This window comes from Macaca nemestrina, chromosome 5, assembly GCF_043159975.1.
Source record: "Macaca nemestrina isolate mMacNem1 chromosome 5, mMacNem.hap1, whole genome shotgun sequence".
Taxonomy (NCBI): Eukaryota; Metazoa; Chordata; class Mammalia; order Primates; family Cercopithecidae; genus Macaca; species Macaca nemestrina.
Genome location: NC_092129.1, coordinates 100,769,832 through 100,786,943, shown reverse-complemented (window position 1 = coordinate 100,786,943; position 17,112 = coordinate 100,769,832). Strand labels below are relative to the sequence as shown.

Here is a 17,112-nt window from a genome sequence, read left to right as displayed (position 1 = left end):
GCCCCTTGTCCAGTTGCCCCTGGCAGCCCCATCCATGTGACCTTGAACTCTGTACAAGTCTCGTCATTTTCTATGTGTGTTGTAATGGAAAAAAAAGGTTTCAAAACACAGTCTTTCTGTCCTGGGGTACCAAAATAGTAAAGACCTCTGTTTTGAAAGCCTCAGACAAATGAACACAACAGCCACAGTGAAAACTTTAGCAGGAAATTGAGCCACAAAAAGCAAGCAAGCCACAAAGCCCTGAAGGCTGAAAACACCTGACAGGCCAAGAGGCAGTTAGGTTGCACCTGAGACAGAGGCTGCTTTCTTAACTGGGAAATGAGTGTCTCCAGATATATAAAGCTGTGAGGAGATCAACATGAGCCAGCTCTGACAAGCCCCTGGTACAGCATCGTTGGTTAGTTTGCCTCAACCTGCAGCAGAATTTTTATTCCAAGAGTAACAGTTAGTTAGGCTTTTTCCAAAGCCTACCCCCATTTCGGTCCCACCCAGCTTGAAACCAGGCAAAGTGGGTTAAGACACTGGGAGATGGGAGGGGACAGGTGGGGTAGAGGCCTGGCACCCCTCTCTCTTCTCTTGTTTCAAGAGACGCTTTGTGGAGTGGTCTAGACAGATTTGGGGGTAACTGCTTCTTCTGCCCCCAATCTCCCCTTAGTTCCCCACTCCTCCCTATCCTGCCAGGCCAACCACCAGCAGAGAAGGGCGCTTAGCTCCAGTGACATTGTGAGTGAGACGCTTGGGAGGATGCATATGGTTCCTGTTGGAAATGCACGGAGGAACAGTGAAACACCAGAAGCCCCATCCTCTCTCCTGCCCATGCCCTCATGCCTAGTCAGCTGAAAATTCCTGTGGCTTCCACTCCTGCACTATCCCCTCAGTGTCACCTCCCCACCACATTCCCACTGTCCCACTTGCTGTGTCACCTCACCCCTGCGGGAGAGGTGTCTTCCTGCCAGTCTCTTGACCACCAGGCTCACACAGCTCCCGTCCATTCACTGCAGGCCGCCAGACTGAGCTTTCCAAGCACCCCGGACTGCCTCCAGCCCTACTTTCTCTTCAAGGCTTCCCACTTCCCTCAAAATGAGAGCCCTGACTCCTTGGACACCATACAGACCCTCCCTGATCTCCCAGAGATGCTCTTAGCTGCATCATTTTTTTTTTTTTTCTGCCAGATTTTCAGGTGCCCTCAGTTCCAGGAGCACCAAATCAGCCAGATGCCATGAGCTGCTTATGACACAGTTCAAGGTGTGACATCTTTGAGGTCTCTCCATAACACTTCTACTGCAGACGTCTGTCTCTGGTGTATCACCTGTACCTTGCACACACATCTCTAACCATCTGTCCACTGTGGCTGTCTGTTCACACATCAGATTGACTCTATGTTCTCTGTGACACCAGGTGAGCTCTGGCACCAGTACCCAGCAGATGTTTACTGAATGATTAATAAAACTACTCACTCTACCTGCTTCTTTTAAATGGGCTCCATTTTGGTATGATTTGGTGTGTGAACCATTAAAACTTTTTGGAAGTCAGGATTTGAAACAAACTTGGTAAAAAGTAGTTAAGCAATGTCTTCGTTGTAAAGTGAGTGAAACCAAATTGCTTGGAAACAGGTGAAAAGCTTAGCCAAACAGCTTCACAATTCACAGCCTGGCACTCCAGTAGCACTCTCTGGACAATTGCCCAGGTTTTCTTGTTTTCATTTCTGTGTTTTAATTTATAAGTTACCTTTATATTTCTACTAATATTTTACTGGCACTTGTTTGTGAATGAAACAATTTTTTGAGGGTTTGTTAATTGTTCTGTGTGAGTGTGGAAAGTTTCTTTGATGTAAAACCATCAATTCTTTTTTAAAAAAATAGTGTTTTAGGCTTTCTTCTACATAAAGAAAGTGGTGGGGGTGAGAAGCTGGGGGTGGGCCAGATGCTCACATTATGTTTCTATGATTTTGCTGTTGGAGATACTGAAGATCACTTCGCTGGGCTTTGCTCTCTTAAATTACAGAAAAGTGCATTTGGTGAAGTTTAATGTTTTTAGTAAACACGTACAAGATGTCATAGGGCTAGAATTAAGGAAGGACTAGGGTTCATGAATGAATGAGCTCAATCTTAGTAATGAAATGTTTGGAAGGCAACAGAAGAAGAGAGAAAGAGCATCAGAACATGATTTAGACAAATAAAAAAAGATATGATTTATACAAATACATTTATACAAATAAAAAAAAGATATGATTTAGGGTCATGGAAATCAAATGCCTAAACTGATGGTTAAACAATAAGTGGCAAGTAACAGTTTAGCTACAAAAAATGGAAATATGGAAAGTTACATGGGAATGTTCAAGAGGACCAAAGAAAGCGGCGTAAGATTATCTGCTCTGTTATGATCCCCTATATTTCACTGCTCTACGTTCTTCTCTTAGGCAGTCTTTTCCTGAGATGTTTTCATGTTATTAATCAAAAATAACAGAAATGAATTAACTAGATCAATGTATTTACAAGATTTTTTGAGTGCCTGCAGTATACCTCGGTGTGGTGAGAACTTGGTGTACTGAGGTGAGTAGTATGATCCTGAAGAGCTTAGGAATCACTGAGTTCTCATAAGTGCAAGAGAAGAAAAACTGGTAGAAGGAAGTCAAGGTGGGAAATGAAAATACGAGTTTCTAAAGAAAATAAGTATTTACAAAGGAATTTGTCTGCATTAATTTCTGTGGAAAAGTTAGCTATGTATAGAAGAAAGAAACTTGTTAGTGATTCTTTCGTTCATTCATTTATTCATTCAACAGTGAATCCCTGACGTGGTGGTACTAACTACTTGCACTGTGGTAGTGCGAGGGATACATTCGCTGTGCAAGTAGTTAGGAATTTTTTTTTTTTTTTTTTTTTTTTTTTTAGTGTTTTGTATGTGCTAAGCTTTATGCAAATGTACAACCAAGCACAGAGGTTAAGAACTTTGGAATCAAACAGAAGTGGTTCTAGTCCCAGCTCCCTCTTACAAATTGTGTGATCTGCAACAATTCATTTAACTTCTCTAGATCTCAGATTTTCTCATCAGTAAAATGAGCGCAATAAGAGTACCACCCTCACAGCATGAAATCAGATTTTCTGTACTCTGTACATATTCACTTTCCATGACACTGGCATGTGGCAAGTGCTGACTCAATGCTGGCTCATTTCCTTAACTGCTTTTATTTTATTCATTCACTGCCCTTCCAGAGGAAACTGCGGTTCTGAGATGTGCCCTGGGTCACTGCTGAGGAGCGGGAGGAGCCTGGGAGGGAGCTACCCCTGCCTTGTTTCCTCATACTTTATGGGGTAGGTATCAGGAATGAGGCTGAAGGGGAAGGCAAAACCAGATCCCTAAGAGCCCCATGGGCCCTGCTTAGGGTGTTTACTTCTATCATAAAGGCTGTGCCTCTGTGGAGACCTAAGGTGGAGATTGCCAAGGTCAGGTTTGCACTTGAGAAAGATTTTTCTGGCAGCAATATAAAGAACAGTTTAGCGAAAGAAACAAGAATAGCTGGAAACCCAACTAGGAGGCTGTGGTAGTCCAGGAGCACACTAAGGCAGCAACAATAGGTGAATGGAAACTGGAGCATTTAGGTAAGGGAGAGGGATGCCAGAGGAAGTGACGGTGAAGGAGAGGGGAGAGGGCAGGACTCCACCGCCCCAGGGTTTCTGGCTTTATTGACTAGGTATATGGTAGCATCTTGGGCCAAGACAGTGAGTCACAGGGAAGGGGCTTTGAGCCTGGTAAGCTTGGGGCACATTTGAGACATTGGGAGGAAATGACACATGGCAGTTGACATACAGATCTAGACATCAGGAGAAAAGTCAGGGCTGGAGATTTTCAGTTTACAGTTGAAGGTATGAGTAGGAATGAGATCATTTACTCAGTCCATCCCACCACATTGAGCACCATGAATCAGGGACTCCTCTCCCCATGGGGCAAGAGAGATGAAAAGACAGTCAAAGTCACTACTTTCAGGGGGATTAGGCTCAAGTTAGGATGGAGAGGTGGAGAAGGCATCAAACAAATAAAGGAAAACTATAACTTCAGCTATTGCCGAGTGCTGGGAATATAATGTTGCGGTTAAACTGCAAGGTGGCTAACAAGTTGGATAGTCTTTCTTGAAGAACTGTAGAAACATTCATTAAAAACAAAATAATTTTATAGTTAAGCCAGAGAGTTATTGTACTGTAACAAGGGAGACTTATTTCACCATAGGAAAAAATCATAACATTCTGAGAATAGAAGGAAAAAATAACAATTACCCAAGCCTACAAGAAGGTGTAAGACCAGATCAGCTTTTAAGAGGAAAATTAATTACATAACAGGAAGAGGTAAAAATGGGTAGATCATCAGAGATGGGGGAAAAGGCAAATTTCAAACTTCTGAATTTAATAGGGGAGACAAGAATATAGGAATGTAAAGACATTGTGCTGCTTTCTCTGCATAAGCACATTCACATGAGGATATATACATAACCCTTGGAGGCACAGGTACTCAGTGAATGCCTGTGTGCCAAAGAGGGGGACAGCACTGAGCAGGAGAGGTGGCAGGGCCCAGTGGCCCAGGAGCACTCATATAGTCAGGAGACTGATACAAAAGAAAGACCCTGCTAATATGCCATTACAGAGTGTGGAATGAGCAAGGAAGGAAGAGGGTGAGGCTGTAAGAGAGCGCACGGGGCCCTCATTTAAATGGATGGGTCACCAACCAGCACTTCATGCCTGTTCCTAGACGACCCACAAAGTGAAATGAAACTGGATGTGGTATTTAGAAAGTTTGAGATCTGCTGGTTTAAGTACTAAGTCAGCAAACCAGCCTTGGCAGCCCAAGCAGGTAGGTAGGGGGCCAGAGGAGATGGGTGTATCCAGGAGGCCAATGGAGGAAGGACAGGAAGGTTTTCTGGGAAGCCAGCTGACATGTCATGCTTTGTCATTGGGGCCACTGCATGGATTCCCCCCAGTCCCCCCACCCCAGCCCCCGACTCACTATGGGGAGCTGCACAGTGACAGACAATGGGTGGTTTTGCACCCAGCAGCCACTCTTCAACCAGTGAGGAATGGGAGAGAGCTAAGAAGGATTGCTTGTCACCATCTCTGCTCCTCCTGAAGTCCTCCGCTGGAAACAGGTTCAGAACCCGCTGAAGGTTGCATAATCATTTCACCATGGAGTTCTTCCCCAAATATGAAACTGCTAGGACTGGAGCAAATGGTGCCCAGAGCTGACTGGAGGAGGAAGCCAGAGCCACACTGGAATATATGGAGATGCTAGCTCCTGCCAGCTATTGAGGATCTTCATCTTCCCACAAGAGTGCTTGGGAAGAAGCAATTGTGGGAACCTAGGTGAATGATGACCAAGGAGATGAAATGAGGAAGGAGGCCTTTGGTCTCTGCCAAGCGTACCTTTCAGGTTGCCTTTTGCTAACGTCCTGCTGATGTTAATCATTCTCTCCAGCAGATAGCAGCTTAAATGATGGGGTCTGAAATGTGGGTTTATAAAAGAAAAACGACATGGAAAAATTGGGCCGAGGCTGGTAAATGTGAACATTGGAACCTGCCCCCGATCTGAGATGGTGGGACAGTGGACCCCTGGCCAGCTCTCCAGGTGTTGTGTATGCACATTGGCAAACCACCTTTCCTAGATGGTGTGACACCTGGGTAGCAGTTCTCAACCAATATGATGATCTGAATGTCCCTGGGCCTGACCCAAGTGAGGAGGACACAAAATCATGGAATATGTCTCGTAGAGCTTAGTCAGTTTTGGGAGATACTGGGCTAATGTAATGTTTTTAAAGTATTCTCTCATTGAAAATTCCAAAGTACCTAACTCTTTTTCTCTTTTCCATTTTACCTAGGCACTGGGAAATCATGAATTTGATAATGGTGTAGAAGGACTGATTGAGCCACTCCTCAAAGAGGCCAAATTTCCAATTCTGAGTGCAAACATTAAAGCAAAGGGGCCACTAGCATCTCAAATATCAGGACTTTATTTGCCATATAAAGTTCTTCCTGTTGGTGATGAAGTTGTGGGAATCGTTGGATACACTTCCAAAGAAACCCCTTTTCTCTCAAATCCAGGTATTTTCTACTTTTATAGCACTCATTGCTTGAAAACAGATGCCCTAAATCACAGCTTGGCATTATATTTATGGACTGTAGATAAAAGTAGGAACAACTGGGTAAATAGTGCGCTTAGAATAATACTGATAAAAGCAATCTGGTAAATTCTATGCTGTTGTTCCAAGGTACTTCTTAAAGAGATGTCCTCTTCTGCTCAGTGAACTTCTTTGTTGACAAAAACAGTATCTTTGTCTAATTCAGTGCTTTCAAAATGGAAAGAGGAGACAATTTATAGTCAGTGCTAAACAGTACAGATTCATTTACTAGAGAATGAGAGCCTCAAAACTCACTGCCCTTCTCCTGTGGAGCCATGAGCCCAGAGCTGGGGTTTTACCTCAATTTACCTTATCGCTCCTTTTCTAGGATGATTATTACATGTCTAGCTAACTCACCTTTCTCGCTTTTCATTATTTATCTCGTTTTAATGACATTCTTGTATCTGACTTTCCCAGAAATATATATAGTGATCTTATGATATACATGTACATATATAAGTGTATGTATATACATTTATAGACATATATACACACATGTACATATAATATATATAATCTTAAGACATACGCACACATACATATATGATACATACACATAAGACACACACACACACATATATAATCTTAAGACCCTTCAAGAAACTATTTTGAGGCACTTTTATAAGAACACTTTTTGAAACACTTTGGCAATGAGCACAAAAATGACATTTTCTTTAAATTATCCAAATTAAATGTCTTTCCATATTTGAAGAAGAAAAGGGAAACTAGGAGCTAGGGTTATCTAGAAACATGAGTTTTCATTAAGAAATAACTGATAAAGATCATATAATTGACAATTCAAAAATATATATTTATTGTTGTTATTACAAAATAAGTCCAGGCCATTGGAAACAACAATAGAAAAGTTAGCTGTGTTTGCTGAGAGCAGCGAGCGGGTCCTGCAGCTTGCAGAGAGGCAGAGATGGAGGCAGAGATGGAGGCAGAGATGGAGGCAGAATGGAGCGCCTGGGGCTGGAGTGGTCAGTGAGAAGAGTGAGAGGACTTGCTAAAGAACCCCCCAACCCCACCCTGGGGTCACGTTCACTTGACCTCCTTGGTCCCCTTGAGAGCTGTGTAAAACATCCCTGGGGCACAGGACATTCCAGAAGTGAGGTCAGGGTCGTATGCTAGGATGCAGGCTCCATGAGGGTAGCAACCTCTGCTGTCTCACTATTGCCCAGTGGACTGTGCACAATGCCTGGCATATGGTAAGTCCTCAGGAAGCATTGCTGGGATGAATACATGAGAGCAGGAAGGTATAGGGGCCACAGTCACAGAATAGCAGGTAGTTCCATTTCTTGGAGCATGGGTTCTGACTAGGAAAAGCTAGAAATTTGGGTCAGGGCTTGATTGTAGGGCTAAGGAGTTCAGGTGTGATTCAGAGGAAAGCATTGTCTCTTCTTTAAAAGGCACCCATAAGGAGGTAGGAGGTGGGGCTCTTGGTGGAAAGGCACAGCGCCTCCAGAAATCAAACTGCCCCAGCTGGGACTCTAGCCAGCCCTTTACCAGGCTGTAACAGAGAGGGGATCCAAAGCGACAATGCTGTTTCCAGCAGCTTCTGGAAGAGAGGGCTGCATTTTATAGGGCCCAATGTGCAAGAAAGGGATGGCGTGGAATAGAATGTTTCCAGGAGCACTGCTTCTTCCAAGTCCACAGGCCCAGCAGCCTGGTGTGGATTCTTCCTATAGTTCTTTGGCCCTAATCAAGCCCAGTTCTCCCAGTCCTAGTGGACTGGGCACCCACAGGGGTATAACTTGTATTTCTAGCACATTTAATCTAATTTATTTTAGCTAGATCATGAAATACCTGTAATACAACTCTTCTCGTGACGTCTTGAAATATAACCCATGCTTTGTATATAGGGGATGCCTGGTCCTGTGAGATTTCTGATACAATAGAAGAATACATTCCTTTGTCTTCAGAGGCATTTCTCTGAATTTTTTTTTTCCTTCTTGGCAGCCAAACCTTAAGCAAAAGATGGTAGCATACTCTTGACATTCAGTCATTCCCCTGGGCACCTGTCTATGTGCCAGGCACTGTTTTAGGCACCAGGGACACTGATCAAAAAAAAAAAAAAAGTTGCCCACTGGAGCTTACATGTTTAGCAGGGGAATCAATAAATGAGTAAATGGTTTGGTGTGTCAGAAGGTGGTAAGGCTGTGGAGAAGAATTAAGCAGGAGGGGAATGACAAGTGCAGCATGGGGGAAGGTGCACCTTGTTGTTTCAAAGAGATGCTCAAGGAAAGGCTCACATAGAAGGCAACATAGCACTGAGGGGCAACGGGGAACCCTGGGTTTCTCGGGGCGACCAACAGGAGGCTGATTGTCCTTGATGTTCTCATGATAGACAATGGTGGCAAAACTACAACTCTTGATTTGTCAAGATTGCCTATGAGTTACTGGCAGCCTTGCCAGTCCAACACATCTGTGAGCTGCTAATTATTAGGCTGTAATTCTGGGGCCTCCCTGGCTATGATGTCAGCCACGAATTATCTTCCATGATAACTTGCACTTGCGGAGTTGGCTAATCTTAAGGACTCGGGAGTTCCCCTGCTGAAGCACACAGACATTCCTAAACATCACAGTGGAACAAGGGATGCATTTCTAATAATCTTGTTACTCTTTGGATTAGTACTTTTCAAACTGGAGATTGCAGACTCCTGCATTTTGAAAGTTTTTAATGAGATGTCATTCTCCCACCCTCCCCTCCTTGTTTAGTGCTGGTTCTTAGAAATCAGCATAAGAGAGTCTGGATCTACTGGAGGACTCCCTTGTCACAGAGTACCAGACACGACTTCAGGGCAGTATGCCTGTATTTGCAGTCACCTTCATGCCAGTCATAGCCATAAAACCTCAAAGCTTGCTCAAGTGTGGTTGCAGAGCCAGTGGGAGGAACCAGTTGTCTTGCTGCACACAGAGCACCCGGGTTGCGCAATGAGAGCCATGCTTGACAGTGGGTACCAAAAGGCTATCGTTTGTTACCACTATGCGCAGTAATAAGCACCCAGAGAAGAATGTACACAATCCCAGTGCCAGCAACATTTAGATGAGGCCCCCATTATTAACGCAGAGCTCAATAATGCTCCAATGCTGGCATTATTTATTTATTTACTTATTTATTTATTTATTTATTTATTTTTTGAGACAGAGTCTCACTCTTGTTGCCCAGGCTGGAGTGAAGTGATATGGTCTCTGCTCATTGCAGCCTCCGCCTGGTAGGTTCAAGACATTCTCCTGTCTCAGCCTCCCAAGTAGCTGGCATGTGCCTCCACACCTGACTAATTTTTGTATTTTTAGTAGAGACAGGGTTTTGCCATTTTGCCTGGGCTGGTCTCAAACTCCTGGCATCAAGTGATCTGCCTGCTTCAGCCTCCCAAAGTACTGAGATTACAAGTGTGAGCCGCTGTGCCTGGCCTGCTGGCATTAAAGAGAACAAGACAAACTTATCAACTGCCATATTAAAATAGGCATTCAAGGACTACCTTCTTGACAGTTTTAAATTTGAACACTGATTATTCCAAGTTTCCAACCAACATCTTGGAGTTGCTAATACTATTTTGTATATCATGCTTACATGCTCAGGCATTTTCTGCATTGGTATTGTGGAAGTTGAGATGTACAAACATATAAAACAATATCTGAAGCCTCCTCACAGTTTGCAACCAAGTTCGAGCAAAACAATATCCATAACCTTAAACTAATACAACATCAAGTGAATGTAACAAGGATATTGATTTGAATTTTTATTTACTTCTTAGGGGTTTTGTATTTAATGAATAAATATGTTTTGGTTTTACTAACTTTTGAACTTTAGTAAATTAAGGTCTTTAACCTTTGCATGTTAATATGTATAATAAGTAATATAATAAAAATTGTTAATAAATATCCATTTTATTTCTTTTGTTCCTTAGGAACAAATTTAGTGTTTGAAGATGAAATCACTGCATTACAACCTGAAGTAGATAAGTTAAAAACTCTAAATGTGAACAAAATTATTGCACTGGGACATTCGGGTTTTGAAACGGATAAACTCATCGCTCAGAAAGTGAGGGGTGTGGACGTCGTGGTGGGAGGACACTCCAACACATTTCTTTACACAGGTAATTGTTTCAAAAGGATTGCACGAGCCAGGATGTCCAGATAAGTATTTTGTCTCTTTTGCCTTTGTAACTGTTATTATTCCTTTTACTGCTATTTAATATGTAATGTATATTATATGATCTATAATATATTATATATGTAATACACATTAAATGGGAATGTGTAAATCTTACTCACAAACATTACTAAGAAATTTATTGATTTCATGATAAGTCAATTCCATATATTTATGTATATAATAAATATGACATAAAATATGTATAAAACATATATATACCATACATATGTAAAACAAAAAGACTATTGAGCCCCAACCAAGTCATTTATGATAGATTCTTATCAAAAAGCAACATGTCATATAAAAAACTTTAAGCATAAACAAAATAATGTAAATAAGGGCCTTTATAACTCAAGGTGAATTTGATTTGTAAGTTGCACAGGTAGCAGAAGCTGGAACTCTGAGTGTGAGTCCTAACTCTGCTTGCAGACTAGGAATATAAGTATCCTGGAAGCCACATGACCCTGGGTCCTCAGGAGAGCATGCACTCTTCCTACCCACTATCTGACTACCCCCACCACTCTCTTTTTTTCTCTCTCAGATTGTTGTTAAGTACTTTTCATTAGAATAACTCTTTTATGAGTTTTCCACTTTAAACTTATAATGTCCCAAAACTTTTGAATCTGGTTCCACCTTTCCCACTTCCCCCACCTTGCACTGCATAGATCTTTGAAGTATGCCCAAGGGAAGGAAGAAGAGGCTGATAAACAGCTCTTCTGTCTATCAGCATTCGCAAGAAAGGCTTTGGTGTGGGAACAGCCCTCCCTTTGAAGAGGTTCCTGCTTCTACCATCCTTATGTGGGTTGTCAAAGGCCATGCTATTTTGATAAAAAGCAAAACTCAAAGTACCCCAAACAATAAGTAGGAAATACCCAAAAACATTAAAAGGAATTATCACTAAGAAAGTAATTTTTATTTTCTTTCTAGTACTTTGGAGTATTTTCCAATAATGAATGCATGTTACTTTTGCAATCAGAAAGCAAGACATAAATTATAAAAAGGAAAGAAACACAGTATTGGGTGAAAAGTCCCCATTCCTAATTCACTTGAACGACTTTGAGCAGGTTACTTAGCCTCTCTGAATCTGCTAGCTTAGCTTCAAAATAGGGGATGATCATGCTCAAAGTTCCATGTTACTATGAAAATTATATGAGATGTAAAAATATATGACAGCAGTTTATAAACTATAAACAGCTATATTCTGGTATGCAGTGTCGTGGAGGTTGCTTGCTCATAAAAATATGTCAATGAAAATCATAACTCACAAACTAAAGTTGGCCTTCACTTAAGAAAATACCAGTATGAATGTGTGCTAACTGAATTCCTTCACAGATATTTTACTTCTTGGTAAACACAGGCTAAGAAATAATTTCAAATTGAGTTAAACTGAGAGGTGGTGAAATCAATTTATGGGTTATGACCAGTAATAGGGCTTTTTTGTTTTTGACAGATAAGACTAAAAAGGATTAGGCACTTACATTACTCATAAGAATGGTAAATATTGTTCCATGGGAAAAGATGTCCATAAGATGTCGAGAACGGCCCCAGGCACATAGCAGACAATCCATAAATGTGATGAGGATGACACCTAGCACTGGACATCGTTAGCATGAATAACATTGCAATCAAACAGCTTCAACAACTCCATGAGGGTTAAATGAACTAAGAGAGTCAAGACTAGGAAGTAATTGCAGCAGGTCATTGAGAAGCACCGGGTAGGGGTGAAGACTCAGTGAAGTCCTTCTGACTCTACCACTAATGATGGGGTCCTTTCAATGCCTGATTACCCTCATCTGTGGAATGAAGGTGGTAACAAGAGTACCTATTATAAAGGATCACTGTGATTTAATATGTGTAATGAATGTATAGGTAAATGGCCTTAGCACAGGGCCTAGTATGTTAGCTGTTCTTATTTTACTTATGTGCTGGCTCACTGGATAAGACCTGTGAAAACCCAAACCTTTAGCTTTTCTCTGAGGCAGTGTCAGCACCCTTGGACACACAGTGGGAGCTAGATATGTCTCCTCCCCCTTCTTCCTTTAGAATAATGGTTTCAAAATGTTTAAACTCTGACCCATAGTAAGAAGAACATTTTAGACAGGGAGCCAAAACACACAAACGTATATGTGTGTGTGCATTCACATACAAATGCACAAAAGTACACACACATACAAGTGAAAGAAAACTTTCACAAAGCACCTGGAATGCACCCCGACTTTTCTGTTTTACTGTTTTATTCATTTAATGCCAGTTATCACTCATTAAATTGATTTTCTTGTACTGTAGCTAATCCATGTTTCTAAAACCTCAGCTTTAAATGAGACATGACCAAAATAACGCATGAACACTCAAAGGAGTTTCACCCCTTCATTCAGATGTGAACATTCCTGTGTTCCCCTTGACTTGTCTTTACTCCATCTTAATCAATACTGTCTTACAGCAACAACTGATCATTCATGGCCTGTGGTGCATGTCCATCAATGAGTGTGCCCTGAGAGACCTGAAAAGATTGGGTGACCATGCCCAGATTCCCATCATTTCTGTAGCCTATCCTTTGTTCCCATAACAGTACAGTCATGACTTAGTATCTGTGGGGGATTGATTCTAGGACTCCCTGTGGATACCCAAATCCATGGATGCTCAAGTCCTTTACATAAATGGTGTAGTATTTGCATATGACCTGTGCACATCTTCGCATATACTTTAAGTCATCTCTAGGTTACTTATAATACTTGATACAATGTAAATGATATGAAAATAGTTGTTATACTGTATTGTTTAGGGAGTAATGACATAAAAAATATCTGTATATGTTCAGTACAGATAAAACCATCCTTTTTTAGAAAACATTTTTTGTTCATGGTTGGCTGAATCCAACGATGCAGAACCCACAGAGAGACAGCCAACTGTATGTGCCTTTGCTAAGTAGATAAATTTAGTTAATGATGAAGGACTGGATGAAAGAAAGATTTGAGGATAAAAATTAGAGTTTGCTTATCTGTAAATCTTGAAGTAAATAATTACACTCTCTGAGAAAACTGAGATAACCAAGACTTAGTCATTTACTTCACATTTCATGATTGCTTACCAAGATTAAACTTGTTCTGATGAAAATCTCCACTTTCATACTCATCGTTTTGATGAGTGAACATAACAATTAAAGGTGGCTAGGCACAGCAGCTCATGCCTACAATCCCAGAATTTTGGGAGGCTGAAGCAGAAGAATTGCTTGAGCCCAGGAGTTCGAGACCAGCCTGGGCAAGATAGGGAGACCTCATATCTACAAAAAAATTTTTTAAAAATTAGCCAAGTGTGGGAGTATATGCCTGTAGTCCCACCTACCCAGGAGGTCGAGGTGGGAGAATTGCTTGAATCTGGGAGGTTGAGGATGCAATGATCTATGATTGCTCCACTGAACTCCAGTCTGAATGACAGAGTGAAACCCTGTTTCAACAACAGCAACAACAAAAACATTAAAGGTAATTCCAGGACACAATAGGGATGAGGCATGTTTGCCTGTTTAAATAAACTTTCCTGGCCTTAAGAAAAAAACTCTGCTGAATAATTTTATGAAATTAGAATGACATTAAAATAATGAATATGGTAAATATGATTAGTTAATAAAAATACAGTTAAAATAATACATCCCTTGGAATTTTAAATCTTACTGAGAACCATTTCTGCACACACCGTATCCAATACAGAAACACACATGGAAGTAAACCTTTCCAAAGCTCGTGGATTGCACCCTCATATTTTCTGTTCTGTTATTTGACTTTTTAAATGCTGGTTACCACCCATTACATTAATTTTATTGTATTGTAGCTTGCTCATATTTTTTTAAAACTCAGCTTCAAATAAGGCATGACTAAAACAGTGCATGAATGGATCCCTCCCAAATGTTGAAAGTTATTCCAGTTTCTTTCCTTTCCAACTACCATGCATATACAGGTAACCCTAGCACTGGCTGACCAGTCTAACATCAGAGTGAAGAGAAATGAACTTCCCTCTAGGAGGCTTACAAAATGATAAAGCTACAAAGATAAGAGCTAAAATGCAAATGCTTTCTCTAAAGAAGTTAAATCCTAGAGTCATGAACTAGTCCATGTTACTTCCTTCAGAGAAAAAAGGAGTAAAAAGTACCTGTAGCAGGTACACCAGGGCACTCTATTCTCTGTGCTGTCCTTGAAGGGACTCCAAAGATGCTGTTTCTCTCTTTGCCTCCCAATATTTTAACTGAGTTTTGGATTCTGCAAATCAATCTGGCTAGCTGTGGCCTTGGGTGAATATAAGCACCAGTTTCCATAGCCTCCAGGTAAAGGGATTCGAATTGTTAATTCTGTCATCCTTCCCATTCTAACATCCTGTTATATAGAAAGTCATCCATACATACAGCCTGAAAGCTTACTTTTCAGGATTTGGGGAAATAAAAAAATTTTGGTAGAATACCTTATACTGTTGTTAGGCTACTGATATGAACTTTATTCCTCTAACTCCTTTGAGGCTCAGACCATCTATCCCCCTTATCACTCTCATCTAATCACCTCCAAGCAATGTCCCGCATCACTGAGAATTTAGTACCCAATTTCCTATCTTCTTCTCCACTCCAGCTCCTGCCTTCACCTGGCAGAGTATCCATGTGGGTAGTTGATCCAATACCCAAAGTTCAGAGTCCCTTGATCTCCTCAACCCAGTGACTGACAGCTCCACTCCATTTCAGCAACTTCACTTCTGGGGCCACAGGCCGAGACTTGATTATCTCCGCAATTTCTCCATGTCCAAAACTGAAATGGGATCGTTCCCTTGACCCCTTCATGGGACTCATGAAAGGGTTGTCTTGTTTACTCATCCTGCAGCTCTCAACTCCTCACGGGAGGGAGAGCACGTAGGTGAGCAGGTGCAGAGGCTGGGACAAGTGCTTCTGGGTGCTGGCAGGAGTAGAACTCTGTGTAGCCCTGCGGCAGCATCTAAGTGAGTATCTGTGACCCCTGGAGCCCCAGAGGGCGTGTGTTACAGTGTGCCCTTTTAGCTTTGCTGTCTGTGGACAGTTTAAGTGTTTAACAGTTAAGTGTGACAGCCCTCTGTATCCTGAACTCTTGTTCAGCATCCAGGAAGAATCAGCTTGCAAGAACAAATTGAAGATAGTGAATGTGGAGAATTTTATTGATGATGAAAATGGCTCTCAGTGGGATGGGGAACTGGAAAGGGTATGGTGTGGGAAGTTGTCTCCTCCTGGCATTAGGCCATCCCCAGCTGTACTCTTCTCCAAGGTCCTACCGTCAAGCCATCCCTCTGAAGTCAAGCTGCTTTTCACCAATGTCAAGCTGCTTCTTCTCTTATCTCCTTCTCTGCCGTTCCACTGCCAGTGGAGCCTGGGGTTTTTATGAGGACAGGATGGGGGACAGGGCAGGCCAGGGTGATTTGGAAAAGGCAACATTCGGGCAGAAAAATGGGGACATAAAGTTCTCACTTTGGGCCATGGGTCCAGGCTTGAGGGTGGAGCCATTGCCAGGGACCCCACCCTTTTCTACCTAATATTTCCCTGCCTCCACTCTCCAACTCTCTTATCACAGGCCTCCTATCCATAAAGCTTTCTCACTCCCTTAGTTTTTTAGAGCTCACCTTCAGCCTTATGAAACCTCAAGTCTTTTGAATTCGTCTTTCCCTCCCAGTCCAGCAGGCTTCGCTTCTCTCCTTGCTAGCCTGGAAGTGTCCATTATACCCTTGACTGTGTCGAGGCTGACACTGGAAGGCAGGTGTCCAGTACTGTTAAATGGATGTTAACAAGTGCAACTTCTTTAAAAAGTAAGATTTCTTTATTTGATTGATCAGGTTTTTTAAAATTATCTAATTTCCATTGCTTCTGGATTTAGGCACACATATTGAATATAAAATTCAAAACTTTTCATGTATCTAAAGAAATAATTTTAATGACCACAGAATTTTGCTCTTAAAACAAATGGAGCCTATAGTGTAATTATAACTAAGACAGATGACAAGCACCTGCTGCGTTTTCTTTATGCTGCCGTCAGGCTGGTGCATAGTCTGATGGGATGGATGCATCCCTGTTGTAATAAGAATAAGTAAAGAGGGTGGAAGACTGTTGTTGGTGTTTACAATCATTATTCATCTCTCCATTAATTTTCATCCTTGCAGTTTAGATAATCTTGCCTTTTAGAACAAGAAAACAATGTTATTACTTACAACATTCACAAGACAGGGAAACACTCATCGACAAGGAACCATGTCCTTTGGGCATTTGGTAAGAACTGCTGACATCTGTGTTTATTAAGTGATGGGGGAGAATCAGCGAAGGGGCAGAGGTGTGGGTGGTAGCTTCAGAGATAATTTCGTGACTGAGTGTGGTTGGGCATGTTGGCAATCCCAGTGTTTGCAATTCCAGTGCTTTAGGAGGCTGAGGCAGGAGCGTCACTTGAACCCAGGATTTTGAGGCTGCAGTGAGCTGTGATTATGCCACTGCACTCCAGCCTGGGTGACAGAGAGAGACCTTGTCTCAAAAAAAAAAAAAAAAAAAAAAAAAAGGACTTTGCTTTCCTGGTCTTTTTGAATGTGGTAAGCACAAGGACTTACTTGTACTGGTGGTCACCCTCTTGGGTCCTTTCAGTAAACTTCTGGCCATGGCCCAGCCTGAGCACCTGCTTCCTTTACAGAGCAAAGCCAGAACCTTCTGGTTTGTAATTTTTGCAGCCACATAACACTGATCCATTTTAGCTATCTCAGGAAACTGTTTTCCAAGATGAAGTGAGACTATCCAAAACCAAAATCTAAAAAG

The 17,112-nt window shown here is 41.7% G+C and overlaps 1 protein-coding gene across 1 annotated transcript in view; it reads left to right on the top strand.

Moving 5' to 3' along the window:
- Window positions 1-17,112, top strand: part of LOC105496064 (5'-nucleotidase ecto) — a 44,829-nt gene that overhangs the window by 11,449 nt on the left and 16,268 nt on the right. The window contains exons 2-3 of the mRNA XM_011766102.3: window positions 5,861-6,083; window positions 10,072-10,260. Of these exons, the coding sequence (XP_011764404.1) occupies window positions 5,861-6,083; window positions 10,072-10,260 (412 nt within the window). The remainder of the gene's footprint in view (window positions 1-5,860; window positions 6,084-10,071; window positions 10,261-17,112) is intronic.